The 16905-nt window shown below is 45.6% G+C and overlaps 2 protein-coding genes and 1 pseudogene across 2 annotated transcripts; 1 reads left to right on the top strand and 2 right to left on the bottom strand.

Moving 5' to 3' along the window:
- Positions 1–533: 533 nt before the first annotated feature.
- On the bottom strand, positions 534–3405 carry LOC130208391 (actin-related protein 2/3 complex subunit 4-like). Its single transcript, XM_056437478.1, has 6 exons — positions 3320–3405; positions 2584–2702; positions 2155–2266; positions 1937–2032; positions 1521–1691; positions 534–1063 (listed from the first exon to the last, which is right to left on the bottom strand). Exons 1-6 carry the CDS (start codon positions 3320–3322, stop codon positions 1058–1060), a joined length of 507 nt encoding a protein of 168 aa, XP_056293453.1. The 5' UTR covers positions 3323–3405; the 3' UTR covers positions 534–1057.
- Positions 3406–3486: 81 nt separating this feature from the next.
- Positions 3487–13313, top strand: tada3l (transcriptional adaptor 3 (NGG1 homolog, yeast)-like). The gene is made up of 8 exons (XM_056437479.1): positions 3487–4554; positions 5209–5456; positions 10410–10515; positions 10633–10768; positions 10852–10955; positions 11049–11155; positions 12458–12649; positions 12742–13313. The coding sequence occupies exons 1-8, from the start codon at positions 4345–4347 to the stop codon at positions 12932–12934; spliced, it is 1296 nt and encodes a 431-aa protein (XP_056293454.1). The 5' UTR covers positions 3487–4344; the 3' UTR covers positions 12935–13313.
- Positions 6096–8269, bottom strand: LOC130208677 (actin-related protein 2/3 complex subunit 4-like; annotated as a pseudogene).
- Positions 13314–16905: the final 3592 nt, after the last annotated feature.

The raw sequence follows: 16905 nt of genomic DNA, 5'->3' as shown, positions 1-16905 counted from the left end.
CATCGCACCCTTCTTGTGCCTCATTTTAGAAAATCTCTCTTAATATCTGAAAGTTAGGATCGTGGGTTGAATTATTTACCTTGGAATAGAGGGCCTCGAAGGTTTATCTCAAGATGAAACGTGTCTAGACTGCAGAGCCCAAGTTGATATGCTCTACGTGGTTCTGTCTTCTCAACGGTCTAAAAACCCTAAAAATATGACATTAATTCTCTTAAACCGGCAAATATTCACACTTGTGACATTTGTGTATATCTCCAAATGCTGCTGTCGGTGGATTCATTGACTAATCGTGTGTTTACTGAGAACATGTGGAAGGTGCCAGTAAGATGGTACAAATAATAATAAAGTGGTGACGGTGCCAGCTGATGGAGGTCGGACTGAGTTCACTGTGTGTGTAGAAGTATTTCTGCTTTAAAGAGAGCAGTCAGCTGTAGCACTTCCTCTTCCCCTCAGCAGAGATAAGTATAAAGAGTGCTGATGAAAAACTGTTTAAAAAGCAGCACCAATGTTATTTAAATAGGAACACCAAAAGGTATAAACAAGGGACTTTTATTATATTTCATAATTATTTTTTCAGACGTGTTTTTTGGGTGGCTTCTTGCTTCACGACAGGCACACTACGGACTACTTTCCGCAAACATGGCGGTCCTGAACAGACATTTTGAAAAACTAAATTGAAGAAAAAAATATATATAAACCACGATGACGGATGACGCAGACTCGCGTACACACGCGCACAAAAAAACAGAAACCTAGCCGGTGTATTTGCCACAGCGCGCTCTCGGTGCCCCTGTAGTCATGGCAACCAACTTGATTAATACTTGTATGGACCCGCCTTTGAATTGGGGATTTGTTCTACGTGGCTGAAAAATGAAATATTTCATTATATACAGTCATTGATAAAAAGGAGTACTGGGAAATACTCGAGAAGGGCGCCAAAGCTGTCCTCTCCGGAATGGTCACGTTCCTCTCATCTCCTCTCTGATTGGCTGTTCACTCCTGTAGTTTTCCCGCTCTTTCGGAGCGTCTTCCCAACTCGTGTGGGACCAACAAGCCATCAGAACTGGAGAGGAGAAATGTTATTAGTGTCCACTGTGACCATTTAGGTCTCATATACATAAACATATATATATGCTATATATATATATATACACACATATATGTTTGTGTGTGTATGTATATACATACATATATACACATATATGCATTCATACATATATGAATATATATATGTGTGTATATAAATATACATATATACACATATATATATAAATTCATATACATGTATATATATATATACATACACCACGCACATATATATATATCAATTATATTATACACATACACACATATATATAAATTATATTATATACATACACATATATATGTGTATGTATATATATATATATAAATATATTTATGAAAAGCAGAGGGTAAGTGTCTCACGTTCTGCATAGAAATTATATTATACACATACACAGACATATATATATATGAAAAGCAGAGGGTAAGTGTCTCACGTTCTTGAGGAATTCCTCAGCGACGATGCGGGCCCTGGCGTTGACGGACAGCTTCATTTCGCTGATCTCCTTGTCGATCTCCTCCATGAAGTGGATGACGTAGTCCACCAGCTTGTGTTTGTACATCTGCTCCGTGTGGAAGTTGGTGATCAAGAAGCTGATGTCGTATCCCTGAGATCACAGCGCGAAGGAGGAAGGAAGAATGGGAGGCATGACGTCGCGGTCAAGGGAGGATAGAGGGACTTTGTGCATGTGGATAGTTTCACACATCTGCACCGTCTGACCTTTTTGATTTATAAGGCGAGCACTGTTCCTGTTTTTCGGTCTTCCTCTTTAATCATTCTGCTTTTTGTCTCTTTAATTCTATTAATACAAAACCCAGATTGCCCGTGTATCTATTTCTCTCTCTCTCTTACCTCTACCGGTTTCCTCCTGAGAATGAAGAAGTTCTCCGCTCTCATCATCATGAAGCGCATGAACTTGTGGCAAAGGATCTTCTCAATCTCATCGGCCTGCAGTGAAGAAGTGCTTTTTTACATTTTAAATGCATTTTAGACCGTGAAAGACGATTAACAAATGTGCGCTGTGCATAGCCCATAACCAATAACAACCCCCTGCTGTTATTTTAAATCACCTGTTTGACAGCAATGCTGACTCTGACGGAGTTGATGGATCCCTCAATGAGAACCTTCTCCTTGTCGTTGCGGCTGATCACCACGGGTTGAAGCAGCAGCTCCTTGCTGCTCCTGTGGCCATGACAGAGAACATTCTATACATTGCCGTGTTTCATGGAGAATCTGCGTGACTCTTAAAAGAGACCAGTTAAACTGTCAAATCGTCTCATTGTATTAAAAAAAAGAACGTCAAATGGGGCCCCTGAGGCCAATTTCAAGGCCTTGCTCGTGCTTGTGTGTCATTTTTTCTATTTCTTTCCCCGTTCTCAGTTTTCCACTGCATGTTTGCACAAGTCTGCACTTGCTGCAGAATTTCCCCCGAGCTGCAGGATGATGTTTTTTTGAAGCTGCACATCTGTTCACTCCAAAGCACACGCCATTGGACATACCTGACCTCCACCTCCGGCTTGTTGTGACGCTCCACCACCTGAGAGGAGAAGTTCTCCAGGCAGAGGGCCGCCTGCAAGGTGGCCTTCACAGCGTTTAAGTAGGGGCGCAAAGTCGCTGTCTGAGGAGACATGGCATGCATAGATCAACATTCGCTCGTGCATTTGGTGAGTGAGAGCTCGGGAACAGGTTTAATGGGTCCAACTGAACCTCCCGGTCCAGGGAGGGCCACTTGACAGGCGGGGTCAGCCTGCGAGGTCATGTTTGATCAGGAAACCAGAAGAATGTGCTGCATGCAGCGCTGCTCATGCAGCCTGTGGCTGTCGGTCATCCATATCAACCGGAAGTCGACTGTCTGTAGATGCCTCGTCTTGCGTTAATCGTGACAATTGACTGCCGCCCATCCAGGTTATGTACGTCCGTGTACGTCTTTCTACATCCCTCGTTTCCCCCGAACAAATACACACCCTACCCCCCTCGTCTACAGACAGCTTCGGGGGTTGCTGACTTGAGCAATGATGATTACAAAAAAAGGGCACGAGAGGAAAAGACAGCTCAGCGGGATCACTTTAGTTCCTGCAAACCGTTTCAAGGATGCCCGTCATCTCGTTTCACCACAGCCCACCAGAAACCACTACGAAGCCGGCTAGCTGGTCTCGCCTTACATGTAGCCACAGTTAGCGAAGATAAATGGCTGAATAATGACATATATAGGTTCATTTTGCGCGAGACACTTACCATTTTCGTGCTGTAAAATACGGAAGTTCCTCAGCCACGCCTGGGACTCCTCTTCCGTAAATCCTACATCGTCTAGTACAGACAGGGTGCGTTCGTTTTTAACACAGCGCTTGTTTTGCAGAGACGGATTTCTCCGCACCACTGTGTGCGCTCGGGTCACTCCGCCCAGTTGGAGTATGTTTTCAACAAAACGAACATACCCTGCGACGCGACCATTCTGGTCTCTGAGCAGGAGACGTGTCGCTCTCTGACCGTTGGTTCAGAAGTCAGTTATACTCTTCTTCTTTTTTTACATGTTCTTAAATAAAACATGTTAAAAAACAGCGTTATAATACACATATAATCAAATTACACAATAGAACGATGGATTTAGCGGAAATGTATTCAGTATGCCCCCTGACACGATATGGTTTGATCCGATGAAACCATTAGCGCGATACACTAGTCACATTGTGAAGATTATATTGATGTTTGTACATAATGAGATAACGTAAGCCTGCGACTTGTTTAGTACTGCGTGATAAAATAATGTTCTCATTGTGACTTTATCGAACAAAAAGGCGTATGTATTAATTTGAACACATTTCGCACCCCTCTGTAACCACAATGGCTCTTTCCATCATGGACGCCATACGCTGACCGTAAATATCAACCCTCCTAAACAGTCTGATATACCTCTGTGCTTTTCGCGAATTGTGTTCAATTCTTCTAATTTGTTCCACTTAAATCTAAAACGTCCGTGAGCAAAACCCGTGAAATCATAACCGCCGATGTTTGCGCGTGAGAGTAAATCGGGGCCGTTTGGGCCCAGCGGGTTCGCGGCGGTCCCGACAAGCAGACCTGCGTGTGCGTGTATCCGGGCGCGTGCGTGCGTGTATTGCTAGAGAGATGCGGACGAGCTGAACCGCAGCTGGACACCGCTGTGCCTGCGCGTCATTGACCACTGCCGACACCTTCTTGTACCAGTCCCCCCCCCCCCCCCCCCCCGCCCCGCAGACGCTGCCAGGTGTTTGCCGCACGGCACCATGAGTGAGCTGAAGGACTGCCCCCCACTCAAATACTACGACTTCAAGCCCGTCGAGCACGTCAAAGTGTGCCCCCGCTACACGGCGGTGCTCGGCCGCTCGGAGGACGATGGCATCGGCATTGAGGAGCTGGACACCCTGCAGCTGGAGCTGGAGACGCTGCTGTCCTCCGCCAGTCGCCGCCTCCGGGCCCTGGAGGAGCAGAGACAGGTAGGAGGAAGTTGGGGGACCCCCCCCCCCCATTATTAATACACATGCAGTGTTTAGTCTGGGGCATCTGTAGGAAGTTAAACACCACTCAGTGAGCACCATGCAAGCTGACCAGAGGGCCCCACAGACTCCTCGGGGCTTGCAATGGGATGGCCCCCAGACCCTTTTTAATGTTTTAGGCCACTAGGGCCCCTGTGGCTTAAAGTGTAAGATGACCCCTAAGGCCACAGGGGCCACACATTGGACCCTCTCTTTTTGCAGGAATATATATATATATATATTACTAGAGCACAAAAGTGTTTACAATACTGTAATACTGTGGCGTGTTTCATTCAAGATGCCAAAAACAGAGCCCATATTTATTATAGTAAAGTATTATATATTTTATATATATATATAGAGCTTTTTAATTGTAGATGTTCCTCATGAGGAAAGTCTACTATTAAAAAGCTATATATATATATATGTGTGTAAGAGAGTAAATACAAGAAGCTTCTAAAGTCAACGAGTAATTAAATGCTTTTGAATAATTGTCATCGTAATAAATCGTTATTAGGAATTTTGATATAATCAAGCAGAGAAGGAGGGGCCTCCACGAGTGGACCCTGATCCAGTCCTCTTTGTAACCCCCCCCCCCCCCTCCCCCTCTCTCAGATCCTCACGGACTGGCAGGACAAGAAGGGGGACAAGCGCTTCCTGAAGCTGGGGAAGGACCCCGACCCGGCGGACTCGTCTCGCCACAAACCAAAAAAGCAGAAGTTGGAAGGCAAAGGCGGCCACGCAGCGGGTCCGGGGCCCGGCAGACCCAAATCCAAAAATCTGCAGCCCAAAGTCCAAGAGTATGAATTCACCGACGATCCACAAGACATTCCCCGCACTCCTAAAAACGATGTACCCAACAGGTCAGCAAACAGCCGCCATTCATAATAACATACCGGACTAACTAGTACTAATGAGGTCTCAAGTGTGCCGCCGTAAGAATCGAGGTAATATACGTTAGTTCGGATCTGGCAAGGTTGTTTGTGTTGATTTGTTGTTGTTTTCCAGGTTTTGGCGTCAGTTGAGCATTATTGCCGACATCACCGGTGAAAGATCCGATTGCTCGAAAGATCTCCTGAAACCCCACCCCGGAGGGGCGAGCTAGTGACTAAAGTATGACATCATTTTCCGACACCTTATGTATTTATAACTCGCGGCATTGCCGTTTAAAAAAAAAATTCTTGCGTCAAGCAGTTGTTGAGCTTTGGTTCTGTCTGTGTCGCCGGGTAGATTCCAGCTCTGGGGAAGCACTACTCTCAGCGGTGGGCTCAGGAGGATCTGCTGGAGGAGCAGAGGGAAGGAGCGCGAGCTAGCGACAGAAGAAAAGAGCCTCATGGAGGCAGCTGTCGGAGCTGGGCGCAAGAGTGAGGACCCCCACCTGGCAGACGTGTCAACCACACAGCCCCTTCCTAAAAACTCCTCTTCCTCTTCACCCTGCTGTAGGCGTGGACTCCTTGTTGAAAAAGTCTGGAGTCCCAACACGAGTCTCAGAGGGGTGTCCCTTAGGTCCCCTCACCCAGCGGCTGCAGGCCCTCGTGAGGTCGGGGTGGAGGCGAGAAAACGTCAATAGTCGTAAAACAAATAACCCGATGAGCCTCAAAACAAGAACGTTGTTTCTTTTCTTCTTCCAGAACATTATATCTATGGAGGATTCACCATTCGGACTTATTTCAGGAAGGGCCTTCTTGACTGGGGACGTCTCCAAGCAAGAGCTTTCAGGTATCTGAATTTAAGTCAACACTGAGCATGCTTTGTTTTACTTGGTTTATTCTGTATTAAATACTTTTTTTCCCTGCACATTTGCAGATAGAAATGTTGGCTCCGCTAATATTATCCGTGTTGTACTATTTATATATATATACAGGACTGTCTCAGAAAATTAGAATATTGTGATAAAGTTCTTTATTTTCTGTAATGCAATTAAAACAAAAATACCATGCATTCTGGATTCATTACAAATCAACTGAAATATTGCAAGCCTTTTATTCTGATTTATTGCTGATTATGGCTTAACTCAAATATCCTATCTCTAAATATTAGAATATCATGAAAAAGTATACTAGTAGGGTATTAAACAAATCACTTGAATTGTCTAATTAACTCGAAACACCTGCAAGGGTTTCCTGTTTTTCGGTCTTCCTTTAATCATTCTGCTTTTTGTCTCTTTAATTTATTAACACAAACCCAGATTGCCGTATGTATTTATTTCTCTCTCTTACCTCTACCGGTTTCCTCCTGAGAATGAAGAAGTTCTCCGCTCTCATCATCATGAAGCGCATGAACTTGTGGCAAAGGATCTTCTCAATCCATCGCCTGCAGGAAGAAGTGCTTTTACATTTTAAATGCATTTTAGACCGTGAAAGATCATTAACAAATGTGCGCCAGTATAGCCCATAACCAATAACAACCCCTGCTGTTATTTTAAATCACCTGTTTGACAGCAATGCTGACTCTGACGGAGTTGATGGATCCCTCAATGAGAACCTTCTCTCCTTGTCGCGGCTGATCACCACGGGTTGAAGCAGCAGCTCCTTGGTTGCCCTGTGGCCATGACAGAGAACATTCTATACATTGCCGTGTTTCATGGAGAATCTGCGTGACTCTTAAAAGAGACCAGTTAAACTGTCAAATCGCTCTCATTGTATTAAAAAAAAGAACGTCAAATGGGGCCTGAGGCCAATTTCAAGGCTTGCTGTCAGTTTCAGTGTCATTTTTTTTCTATTTCTTTCCCTGTTCTCAGTTTTCCACTGCATGTTTGCACAAGTCTGCACTTGCTGCAGAATTTCCAGCTGCAGGATGATGTTTTTAAGCTGCACATCTGTTCACTCCAAAGCACACGCCATTGGACATACCTGACTCTCCACCTGGCTTGTTGTGACGCTCCACCACCTGAGAGGAGAAGTTCTCCAGGCAGAGGGCCGCCTGCAAGGTGGCCTTCACAGCGTTTAAGTAGGGGCGCAAAGTCGCTGTCTGAGGAGACATGGCATGCATAGATCAACATTCACTCGTGCATTTGGTGAGTGAGAGCTCGGGAACAGGTTTAATGGGTCCAACTGAACCTCCCGGTCCAGGGAGGGCCACTTGACGGGCGGGGTCAGCCTGCGAGGTCATGTTTGATCAGGAAACCAGAAGAATGTGCTGCATGCAGCGCTGCTCTTGCAGCCTGTGGCTGTCGGTCATCCATATCAACCGGAAGTCGACTGTCTGTAGATGCCTCGTCTTGCGTTAATCGTGACAATTGACTGCCGCCCATCCAGGTTATGTACGTCCGTGTACGTCTTTCTACATCCCTCGTTTCCCCCGAACAAATACACACCCTACCCCCCTCGTCTACAGACAGCTTCGGGGGTTGCTGACTTGAGCAATGATAATTAAAAAAAAAGGGGCCGAGAGGAAAAGACAGCTCAGCGGGATCACTTTAGTTCCTGCAAACCGTTTCAAGGATGCCCGTCATCTCGTTTCACCACAGCCCACCAGAAACCACTACGAAGCCGGCTAGCTGGTCTCGCCTTACATGTAGCCACAGTTAGCGAAGATAAATGGCTGAATAATGACATATATAGGTTCATTTTGCGCGAGACACTTACCATTTTCGTGCTGTAAAATACGGAAGTTCCTCAGCCACGCCTGGGACTCCTCTTCCGTAAATCCTACATCGTCTAGTACAGACAGGGTGCGTTCGTTTTAACACAGCGCTTGTTTTGCAGAGAGACGGATTTCTCCACCACTGTGTGCGCTCGGGTCACTCCGCCCAGTTGGAGTATGTTTTCAACAAAACGAACATACCCTGCGACGCGACCATTCTGGTCTCTGAGCAGGAGACGTGTCGCTCTCTGACCGTTGGTTCAGAAGTCAGTTATACTCTTCTTCTTTTTTACATGTTCTTAAACAAAACATGTTAAAACAGCGTTATAATACACATATAATCAAATTAACAATAGAACGATGGATTTAGCGGAAATGTATTCAGTATGCCCCTGACACGATATGGTTTGATCCGATGAAACCATTAGCGCGATACACTAGTCACATTGTGAAGATTATATTGATGTTTGTACATAATGAGATAACGTAAGCCTGCGACTTGTTTAGTACTGCGTGATAAAATAATGTTCTCATTGTGACTTTATCGAACAAAAGGCGTATGTATTAATTTGAACACATTTCGCACCCTCTGTAACCACAATGGCTCTTTCCATCATGGACGCCATACGCTGACCGTAAATATCAACCCTCCTAAACAGTCTGATATACCTCTGTGCTTTTCGCGAATTGTGTTCAATTCTAATTTGTTCCACTTAAATCTAAACGTCCGTGAGCAAAACCCGTGAAATCATAACCGCCGATGTTTGCGCGTGAGAGTAAATCAGCCGTTTGGGCCCAGCGGGTTCGCGGCGGTCCTGACAAGCAGACCTGCGTGTGCGTGTATCCGGGCGCGTGCGTGCGTATTGCTAGAGAGATGCGGACGAGCTGAACCGCAGCTGGACACCGCTGTGCCTGCGCGTCATTGACCACTGCCGACACCTTCTTGTACCAGTCCCCGCCCCGCAGACGCTGCCAGGTGTTTGCTGCACGGCACCATGAGTGAGCTGAAGGACTGCCCCCACTCAAATACTACGACTTCTGCCCGTCGAGCACGTCAAAGTGTGCCCTCACACGGCGGTGCTCGGCTGCTCGGAGGACGATGGCATCGGCATTGAGGAGCTGACACCCTGCAGCTGGAGCTGGAGACGCTGCTGTCCTCCGCCGCCAGTCGCCGCCTCCGGCCCTGAGGAGCAGAGACAGGTAGGAGGAAGTTGGGGACCCCCATTATTAATACACATGCAGTGTTTAGTCTGGGGCATCTGTAGGAAGTTAAACACCACTCAGTGAGCACCATGCAAGCTGACCAGAGGGCCCACAGACCTCGGGCTTGCAATGGGATGGCCCCTCAGACCCTTTTAATGTTTTAGGCCACTAGGGCCCCTGTGGCTTAAAGTGTAAGCTGACCCCTAAGGCCACAGGGCCACACATTGGCCCTCTTTCTGCAGGAATATATATATATATATATTACTAGAGCACAAAAGTGTTTACAATACTGTAATACTGTGGTGTGTTTCATTCAAGATGCCAAAAACAGAGCCCATATTTATTATAGTAAAGTATTATATATTTTATATATATATATATAGCTTTTTAAATTGTAGATGTTCCTCATGAGGAAAGTCTACTATTAAAAACTATATATATATATATATATATATATGTGTGTAAGAGAGTAAATACAAGAAGCTTCTAAAGTCAACGAGTAATTAAATGCTTTTGAATAATTGTCATCGTAATAAATCGTTATTAGGAATTTTGATATAATCAAGCAGAGAAGGAGGGGCCTCCACGAGTGGACCCTGATCCAGTCCTGTTTGTAACCCCTCCCTCTCCCTCTCTCAGATCCTCACGACTGGCAGGACAAGAAGGGGACAAGCGCCTTGAAGCTGGGAAGGACTGACCAAGTGGACTCGCTCGCCACAAACCAAAAAAGCAGAAGTTGGAAGGCAAAGGCGGCCACGCAGCGGGTCCGGGGCCCGGCAGACCCAAATCCAAAAATCTGCAGCCCAAAGTCCAAGAGTATGAATTCACCGACGATCCACAAGACATTCCCCGCACTCCTAAAAACGATGTACCCAACAGGTCAGCAAACAGCCGCCATTCATAATAACATACCGGACTAACTAGTACTAATGAGGTCTCAAGTGTGCCGCCGTAAGAATCGAGGTAATATGCGTTAGTTCGGATCTGGCAAGGTTGTTTGTGTTGATTTGTTGTTGTTGTTTTTCCAGGTTTTGGGCGTCAGTTGAGCCGTATTGTGCCGACATCACGAACGAAGAGATCCGATTGCTCGAAGATCTCCTGAAACCCCCGGAGGACGAGGCTGAGTATTTCAAAGTATGACATCATTTTCCGACACCTTATTTATTTATAACTCGCGGCATTGCCGTTTAAAAAAAAAATTCTTGCGTCAAGCAGTTGTTGAGCTTTGGTTCTGTCTGTGTCGCCGGGTAGATTCCAGCTCTGGGGAAGCACTACTCTCAGCGGTGGGCTCAGGAGGATCTGCTGGAGGAGCAGAGGGAAGGAGCGCGAGCTAACGACAAGAAGAAGAGCCTCATGGGGGGGCCGCTGTCGGAGCTGGACGCAAAAGGTGAGGACCCCCCTGCAACCCGGGCCCGTGTACAACCACACAGCCCCTTCCTAAAAACTCCTCTTCCTCTTCACCTGCTGTAGACGTGGACTCCTTGTTGAAAAAGTCTGAGTCCCAACACGAGTCTCCAGAGGACGGATGTCCCTTCGGTCCCCTCACCCAGCGGCTGCTGCAGGCCCTCGTAGAGGTCAGTGGAGAGCGAGAAAACGTCCAATAGTGCGTAAAGCAAATAACCGATGAGCCTCAAAACAAGAACACGTTGTTTCTTTTCTTCTTCCAGGAGAACATTATATCCCCCATGGAGGATTCACCCGTACCGGACATTTCAGGGAAGGACGCTAACGACGGCGCTGGGACGTCTCCCAGAAGCCAAGGGAAAGCTTTCAGGTATCTGAAAATTTAGAGTCAACACTTTGAACGCTGCTTTGTTTTAACGGTTTTATTCTGTATTAAATACTTTTTTTCCCTGCACATTTGCAGATAGAAATTTTGGCTCCGCTAATATTATCCGTGTTGTACTATTTATATATACAGGACTGTCTCAGAAAATTAGAATATTGTGATGAAGTTCTTTATTTTCTGTAATGCAATTAAAAAAACAAAAATGTCATGCATTCTGGATTCATTACAAATCAACTGAAATATTGCAAGCCTTTTATTCTGATTTATTGCTGATTATGGCTTACAGCTTAAGAAAACTCAAATATCCTATCTCTAAATATTAGAATATCATGAAAAAGTATACTAGTAGGGTATTAAACAAATCACTTGAATTGTCTAATTAACTCGAACACCTGCAAGGGTTTCCTGAGCCTTGACAAACACTCAGCTGTTATAAATCTTTTTTTTTACTTGGTCTGAGGAAATATTAAAATTTTATGAGATAGGATTTTAGAGTTTTCTTAAGCTGTAAGCCATAATCAGCAATATTAAAAGAATAAAAGGCTTGCAATATTTCAGTTGATTTGTAATGAATCCAGAATGCATGACATTTTTGTTTTTTTAATTGCATTACAGAAAATAAAGAACTTTATCACAATATTCTAATTTTCTGAGACAGTCCTGTATATATAGTTATATTCCAGTGGTGTCTGCGTCTCTAAGTGTGATCCAAACAAGTCAAAATTAATAAAAAAATAAAAAAGGATCCTATCTATTCACGACATGTGTTTATCTAACTAAATATTCTGCTTTAATACATTTTTTGTCAAAAATAAGTTTCATTCGTAAACACTCCATGGAAGCTTACAAAAATCGACAAAAAATAATTTGATGACAAATAAATGAGGATGAAAGGGGTGTCACTTGAGTAGATTAACTGTTTTAAACATTGTTTTCTACAAAAGCCTTTTCTAAATTCTTTTCATAAATGGTGTTTTTAATATTTTCGCTGTATTTGGTTATACGGTTCATAATTCCTAAATTTGTGAACGAGGCCTGAAAGTCTTTCACATCCGGTCTACAGCTGGGCTTCAAATGACCTGTAGAGGAAAACATCTGTATGTGATGTGCATCTATCTCGCCACACACACACACACACACACACACACACATATACACACACACACACACACACACACACACACACACGGTAATCGGAGTGAGGCTGCCTGTCTACAGTTCTCAGGGTGAGTCTCGCCCCATGTCTCATAGCGTCTACCCCCCCCCCCCCCCATCTCCCCTTCCCAGTGTTCCTCACACGCGTTCTCTAGAGGCCCGGATCAAAGAGGAGCTGGTCGCCCAGGGGCTGCTGGACTCCGAGGAGCGGCCCGGCCCGGGAGGAGACTCCGAGGACGAGATCCTGGCGGAGCTGCAGAAGAGGCAGGCGGAGCTCAAAGCCCTGAGCGGTCACAACAGATCCCGGAAGCAGGAGCTACTCCGGTGAGGACTGACGAGGACGTCGTGGGGCCGTCTCCCTCGGTTACAGGCTGATCCACGACCGCCAATCGTTGTGTGTCTGCCGACCCTCACAGGTTGGCGAAGGAGGAGATGCGCAAGCAGGAGCTCAGGCAGAGGGTCCGGGTGTCTGACAACGAGGTCATGGAGGGATTCCGGAGAATCATGGCGGCCAGGCAGAAGAAACGCACTCCGACCAAGAAGGAGAAGGACCAGGCCTGGAAAGCACTGAAGGAGCGGGAGAGCATCCTCAAGCTCCTGGACGGATAGAGGCGGAGACGGTCTGTGTCGGGAGAAGAAGAAGAAGAAGGAGAAGAAGGATGTGTTTCCAGATCGACACAAATCAAGAATAGCTGTGACAGCTGTGAGATGGTCGGTGAACAGCTGTATTTATGAATCTATGATGATGTAGGACATGGATGTTTATTGCAGGTCTGCGTGGTTTTGATTTGGGACATTTCTGTAGTAGTTTGTTTTTTTCGTCATGTACAGCCGAACGCTCGAGTTGAAACACGTCAGAGACTTTTTTTTTTCTTTCTCTTTCTTTCTTTGGCAGTTTAATTTTGTATTTGTATTTTTCTTTTACCATTGTAATGTTATGAAAACAACACACACAGATGTTTGAATAAATCAGTACCAATTGTGGAAATTTTTTCATTTTTTACTGTAAGTGTATGAAATGCACAATTCAGAGTGCAGGCCTCATTATATAGTGTATATCATTATTATATAGCCTGATTATGGTTTTTCTTTAGTGCAGATGATGAGTCCTTAAAGTCTTCTGCTCACCAGCGTCAGGAACCGAAGAGCTGAAGACGAGCGATGGTTAAACATCAGAGGATCAATACATATTTCTTGGGTTGTTATTGTTGACCATTTTTCATAACTCACGGTGATGGACAGAAGGTAAGATGTGATGCTGCGCTACGGTCACAGTTTCAAAAAACACATTCACCTTATAGAACTGAACAGCGTGAGATATTTGGTCATTTTGGCCACGAGAGGAAAAATAGATCAAGCTCCAAAAAAAATTATTTGCATCAACGTTTCAATTACAATTATTTTAATTAAAAACTTATTTATTCATATACTTCTCATCTCTGTCCCTATTTATATATGTTTGAGATCTATCAACTGGCTCCACTCTTTATGTGCTGACGTTAGAATAATTAATATTAGTATTTACAGTAATATTACACCAAGAGAAGCATCTTGGGAGGTGACCCAGGGCGAGTAAATGTCTTCTATTTATTTACTTTTATTTATTACCACTTAAAATGCACGCAATGTATTGTGTGAATATGCAAAGTAGCACATCACTTCTCTCTATTTTGTATATTAGTTCGAGCTATGAGCTCTAGGCTCACGTGTGTCGGAGTGTCTTCTCTTCCTCCACCAGCAGAGGGCGCTCCTCTTTGCAGAGCCACCACCAGAGGGCGGTCACTGCCCATGCAACTGACGCAGCCCATGAGCTCAACGCAGCGTGTCAGCGTGGTGCGCGTGTGTGTGTGTGCGTGTGTTCACCTGAAGACACCATCACGTGACTTTAACCCCAGCGGGGGTTCACACCCAGGTTTTAACAGCCAAGTCTTTTATGTATTTATATAGACGACCGTACATCTCAATATCATCGTTAGCGTTGCTCCCTGAACCCAATAATTATCATCAGGCTTTGGCTCACGTGAAGATGAAGGGTGTCATCACCATGTGTGTTTAGTATGAACATACATTCATCTAAAATATCATAATTCACTCTTTTATTTGTTTTCCAGACATGTACACACACACACACACACACACACACACACACACACACACACACACACACACACACACACACACATGGGGTGTGTGTATACAGCTCAACCATCTTTTCAGAACGGGCTGGTTAAATAAGAGCTCGTGCTCTACGGAGACATAAAGAAAAAACCCTTAGGTCGCCGTCCTCTACGCAAATTCATGCTGCCGTGTGTGTGAAAAGCTTTTAATAACGACGGAGCCATTGAACTCCTCTCAGGTGAATGAGCGCTGAGCAAACAGCCGGCGGGGCCCTCCAGGCCGGGGCCCCTCCTTTTGTTGCGTCTGTTGTCCTCCGAGCAGAAACTGAAGGGCAGGTGGGTTTTGTGCGGATGCTCGTACACTGAGGCCTCGATCTGCACTCCTCTGGACACACAGGTGTATGTGTGTGTGTGTGTGTGTGTGTTACCCTCCTCTAACTTCACCCGTGACTCTCTTCACATGTCTCTCATTCTGTCTCCATGTGTGTCTCTCTTTCTCTTCTTCCTTATCTCTCTCTCTCCCTCTCCCTGTGTTTCTCTCTGTCTTCTTCGTCTCCTCTCTCTCCTCTCTCTATCTCCTTCATTATCTCTCTCTCTCTCTCTCTCTCTCTCTCTGTGTCTGTCTCTCTTTCTGTCACTCTCTCTATCTCTCTATGTTTATCTCTCTTTCTCTTCTCCTTCATTCTCTCTCTCTCTCTCTCTCTCTGTCTCTCTTCTTCTTTATCTCTCCTCTATCTCTCTTCTTCTCTTCTTCCTTATCTCTCTCTCTGTCTCTGTCTGTCTCTCTCTGTCACTCTCTCCCTTTCCCTGTGTGTGTGTCTCTCTCTCTTCTTCCTTATCTCCCCCCCCCCCCCACTCTCTCTCTCTCTCTTTTTCTCTCTCTCTCTCCTCTCGCCATGTGAAATTCAGCTCCGTGGTGAGCTTCTTCACTCCCCCGTGTCATGGATTGTGAACTCCCTCCTTCATGGCTGTTTGAGAGCCGGGGGGCGTCTCTCTCTCTCCGGGGGGGGGGGGGGGGGGGCTCTCTCTCTCCACCGGGGGGTCCGAGGTGAATATCTAACCGGCTTCAGCCTTCTGGCAGCAGCTCCTCCTGCATCTCCTCAAGCAACTAACCACAAGACGAATGGGGAGCCAACACAGTGCTATCATGTTGGCAGGCTGTGTGTCACTTGTTTAAACTAGCACACACACACACACACACACACACACACACACACACACACACACACACACACACACACACACATCTACCGTCATGTCAGCGAGGGCCTCTCTGTCCATTGGCTCTTTGTTTTGCCAGCTTGTACGAACTTTGTTTCTTTCTCTCCGGGGCTCTCCTCCCACTCCACCTCCATCCCTGCGTTCCTGAGCTGGAAACACACACACACACACGCACACGCACGCACACGCACACACACGCACACACACGCACACGCACAGGAGTTAAGGGATTTAACATAACTCTGTTGATCCTTTGTCCCAACGCCATGTCAGCTTTCATGGTGCATTTAAATCGTGTGTGTGTGTGTGTGTGTGTGTGTGTGACAGAGGTCGAGACAGCTGCCGAGGCCTCGACTGGTCCGCTGAGCGGACCCCTCTGTCGGGGGCCCGCGCCGCGCCCTCGGCCTCGACTCTCCCGCACACACAGAGAACTATTGTCTGCGCCCGCCGCTTCCACTACTGTGATGTCATGGCGTGTGTGCCTCCCCCCCCCCCCCCCACAGAGAGGAGCTGCCATCTTTTAGTCCGTGTGGTACAAATGACTGCGTGGATACATGGTGAGATGGTTGCACATGGTGTCTCTCTCACATACACACACACACACACACATACACACACACACGCACACACACTCCCTGGGCCTGGTTTGAATCTGGTTTGCTTCTCATTTGCATGGCAGTTGATGCTTGTCTTGAGTGCTTCCTGAATTTGGCAGCTCGTATGCAAACGTGTGCGTTGGCCTCGTCCGGCGCCGCCTGCCTGGACTCCGCTCACCTGAGAGGTGGAGATGAAGATCCGTCGGTCCGGGTCTCCGGGGTGGAGCTCGTACGGGAACGTCACTTCATCGAACTCTTCACCTCACGATATTCGTAAAAAAGTCTCAACAGATATTTCCAGTTGCAAGAAGATGAATCCCATCGATGTTTTTACTGAAACCCCCCAGACTGTTGCTCCATCATGTTTCTGATGGTTTTGCCATGACATGTAATAATAATAATAATAATAATAATAATAATAATATTAATATTAATAATAATATTAATAATAATAATATTAATATTAATAATAATAATAGTAATAATAATAATAATAATTTTATGTATACAGCACCTTTAAAACCGGGTTTATAAACGTCAATGCAAGTGAACATTTTATAAAATCCAAGAGGCAAAAGAGAAAGTGACATATAGGTTATGAACATAAAGAATGCAACAGAAAAACTGAATTGAATTAAAAAATACA

Source organism: Pseudoliparis swirei, chromosome 18, assembly GCF_029220125.1.
Source record: "Pseudoliparis swirei isolate HS2019 ecotype Mariana Trench chromosome 18, NWPU_hadal_v1, whole genome shotgun sequence".
Taxonomy (NCBI): domain Eukaryota; kingdom Metazoa; phylum Chordata; class Actinopteri; order Perciformes; family Liparidae; genus Pseudoliparis; species Pseudoliparis swirei.
This window is presented reverse-complemented; position numbering and strand designations above follow the sequence as displayed.

Bases quoted from the DNA above. Each gene is read 5' to 3' on its own strand.
- LOC130208391 (XM_056437478.1), bottom strand. The intron at 2,033-2,154 runs GTGATTTAAAAT...TCTTCACTGCAG, and splicing joins TCAGCATTGCTGTCAAACAG to GCCGATGAGATTGAGAAGAT. The intron at 1,692-1,936 runs GTAAGAGAGAGA...CTGTGATCTCAG, and splicing joins TCAGGAGGAAACCGGTAGAG to GGATACGACATCAGCTTCTT.
- tada3l (XM_056437479.1), top strand. From the start codon at position 4,345: ATGAGTGAGCTGAAGGACTGCCCCCCACTCAAATACTACGACTTCAAG. The intron at 4,555-5,208 runs GTAGGAGGAAGT...CCCCTCTCTCAG, and splicing joins CCCTGGAGGAGCAGAGACAG to ATCCTCACGGACTGGCAGGA. The intron at 11,156-12,457 runs GTATCTGAAAAT...TCCCCTTCCCAG, and splicing joins AGCCAAGGGAAAGCTTTCAG to TGTTCCTCACACGCGTTCTC.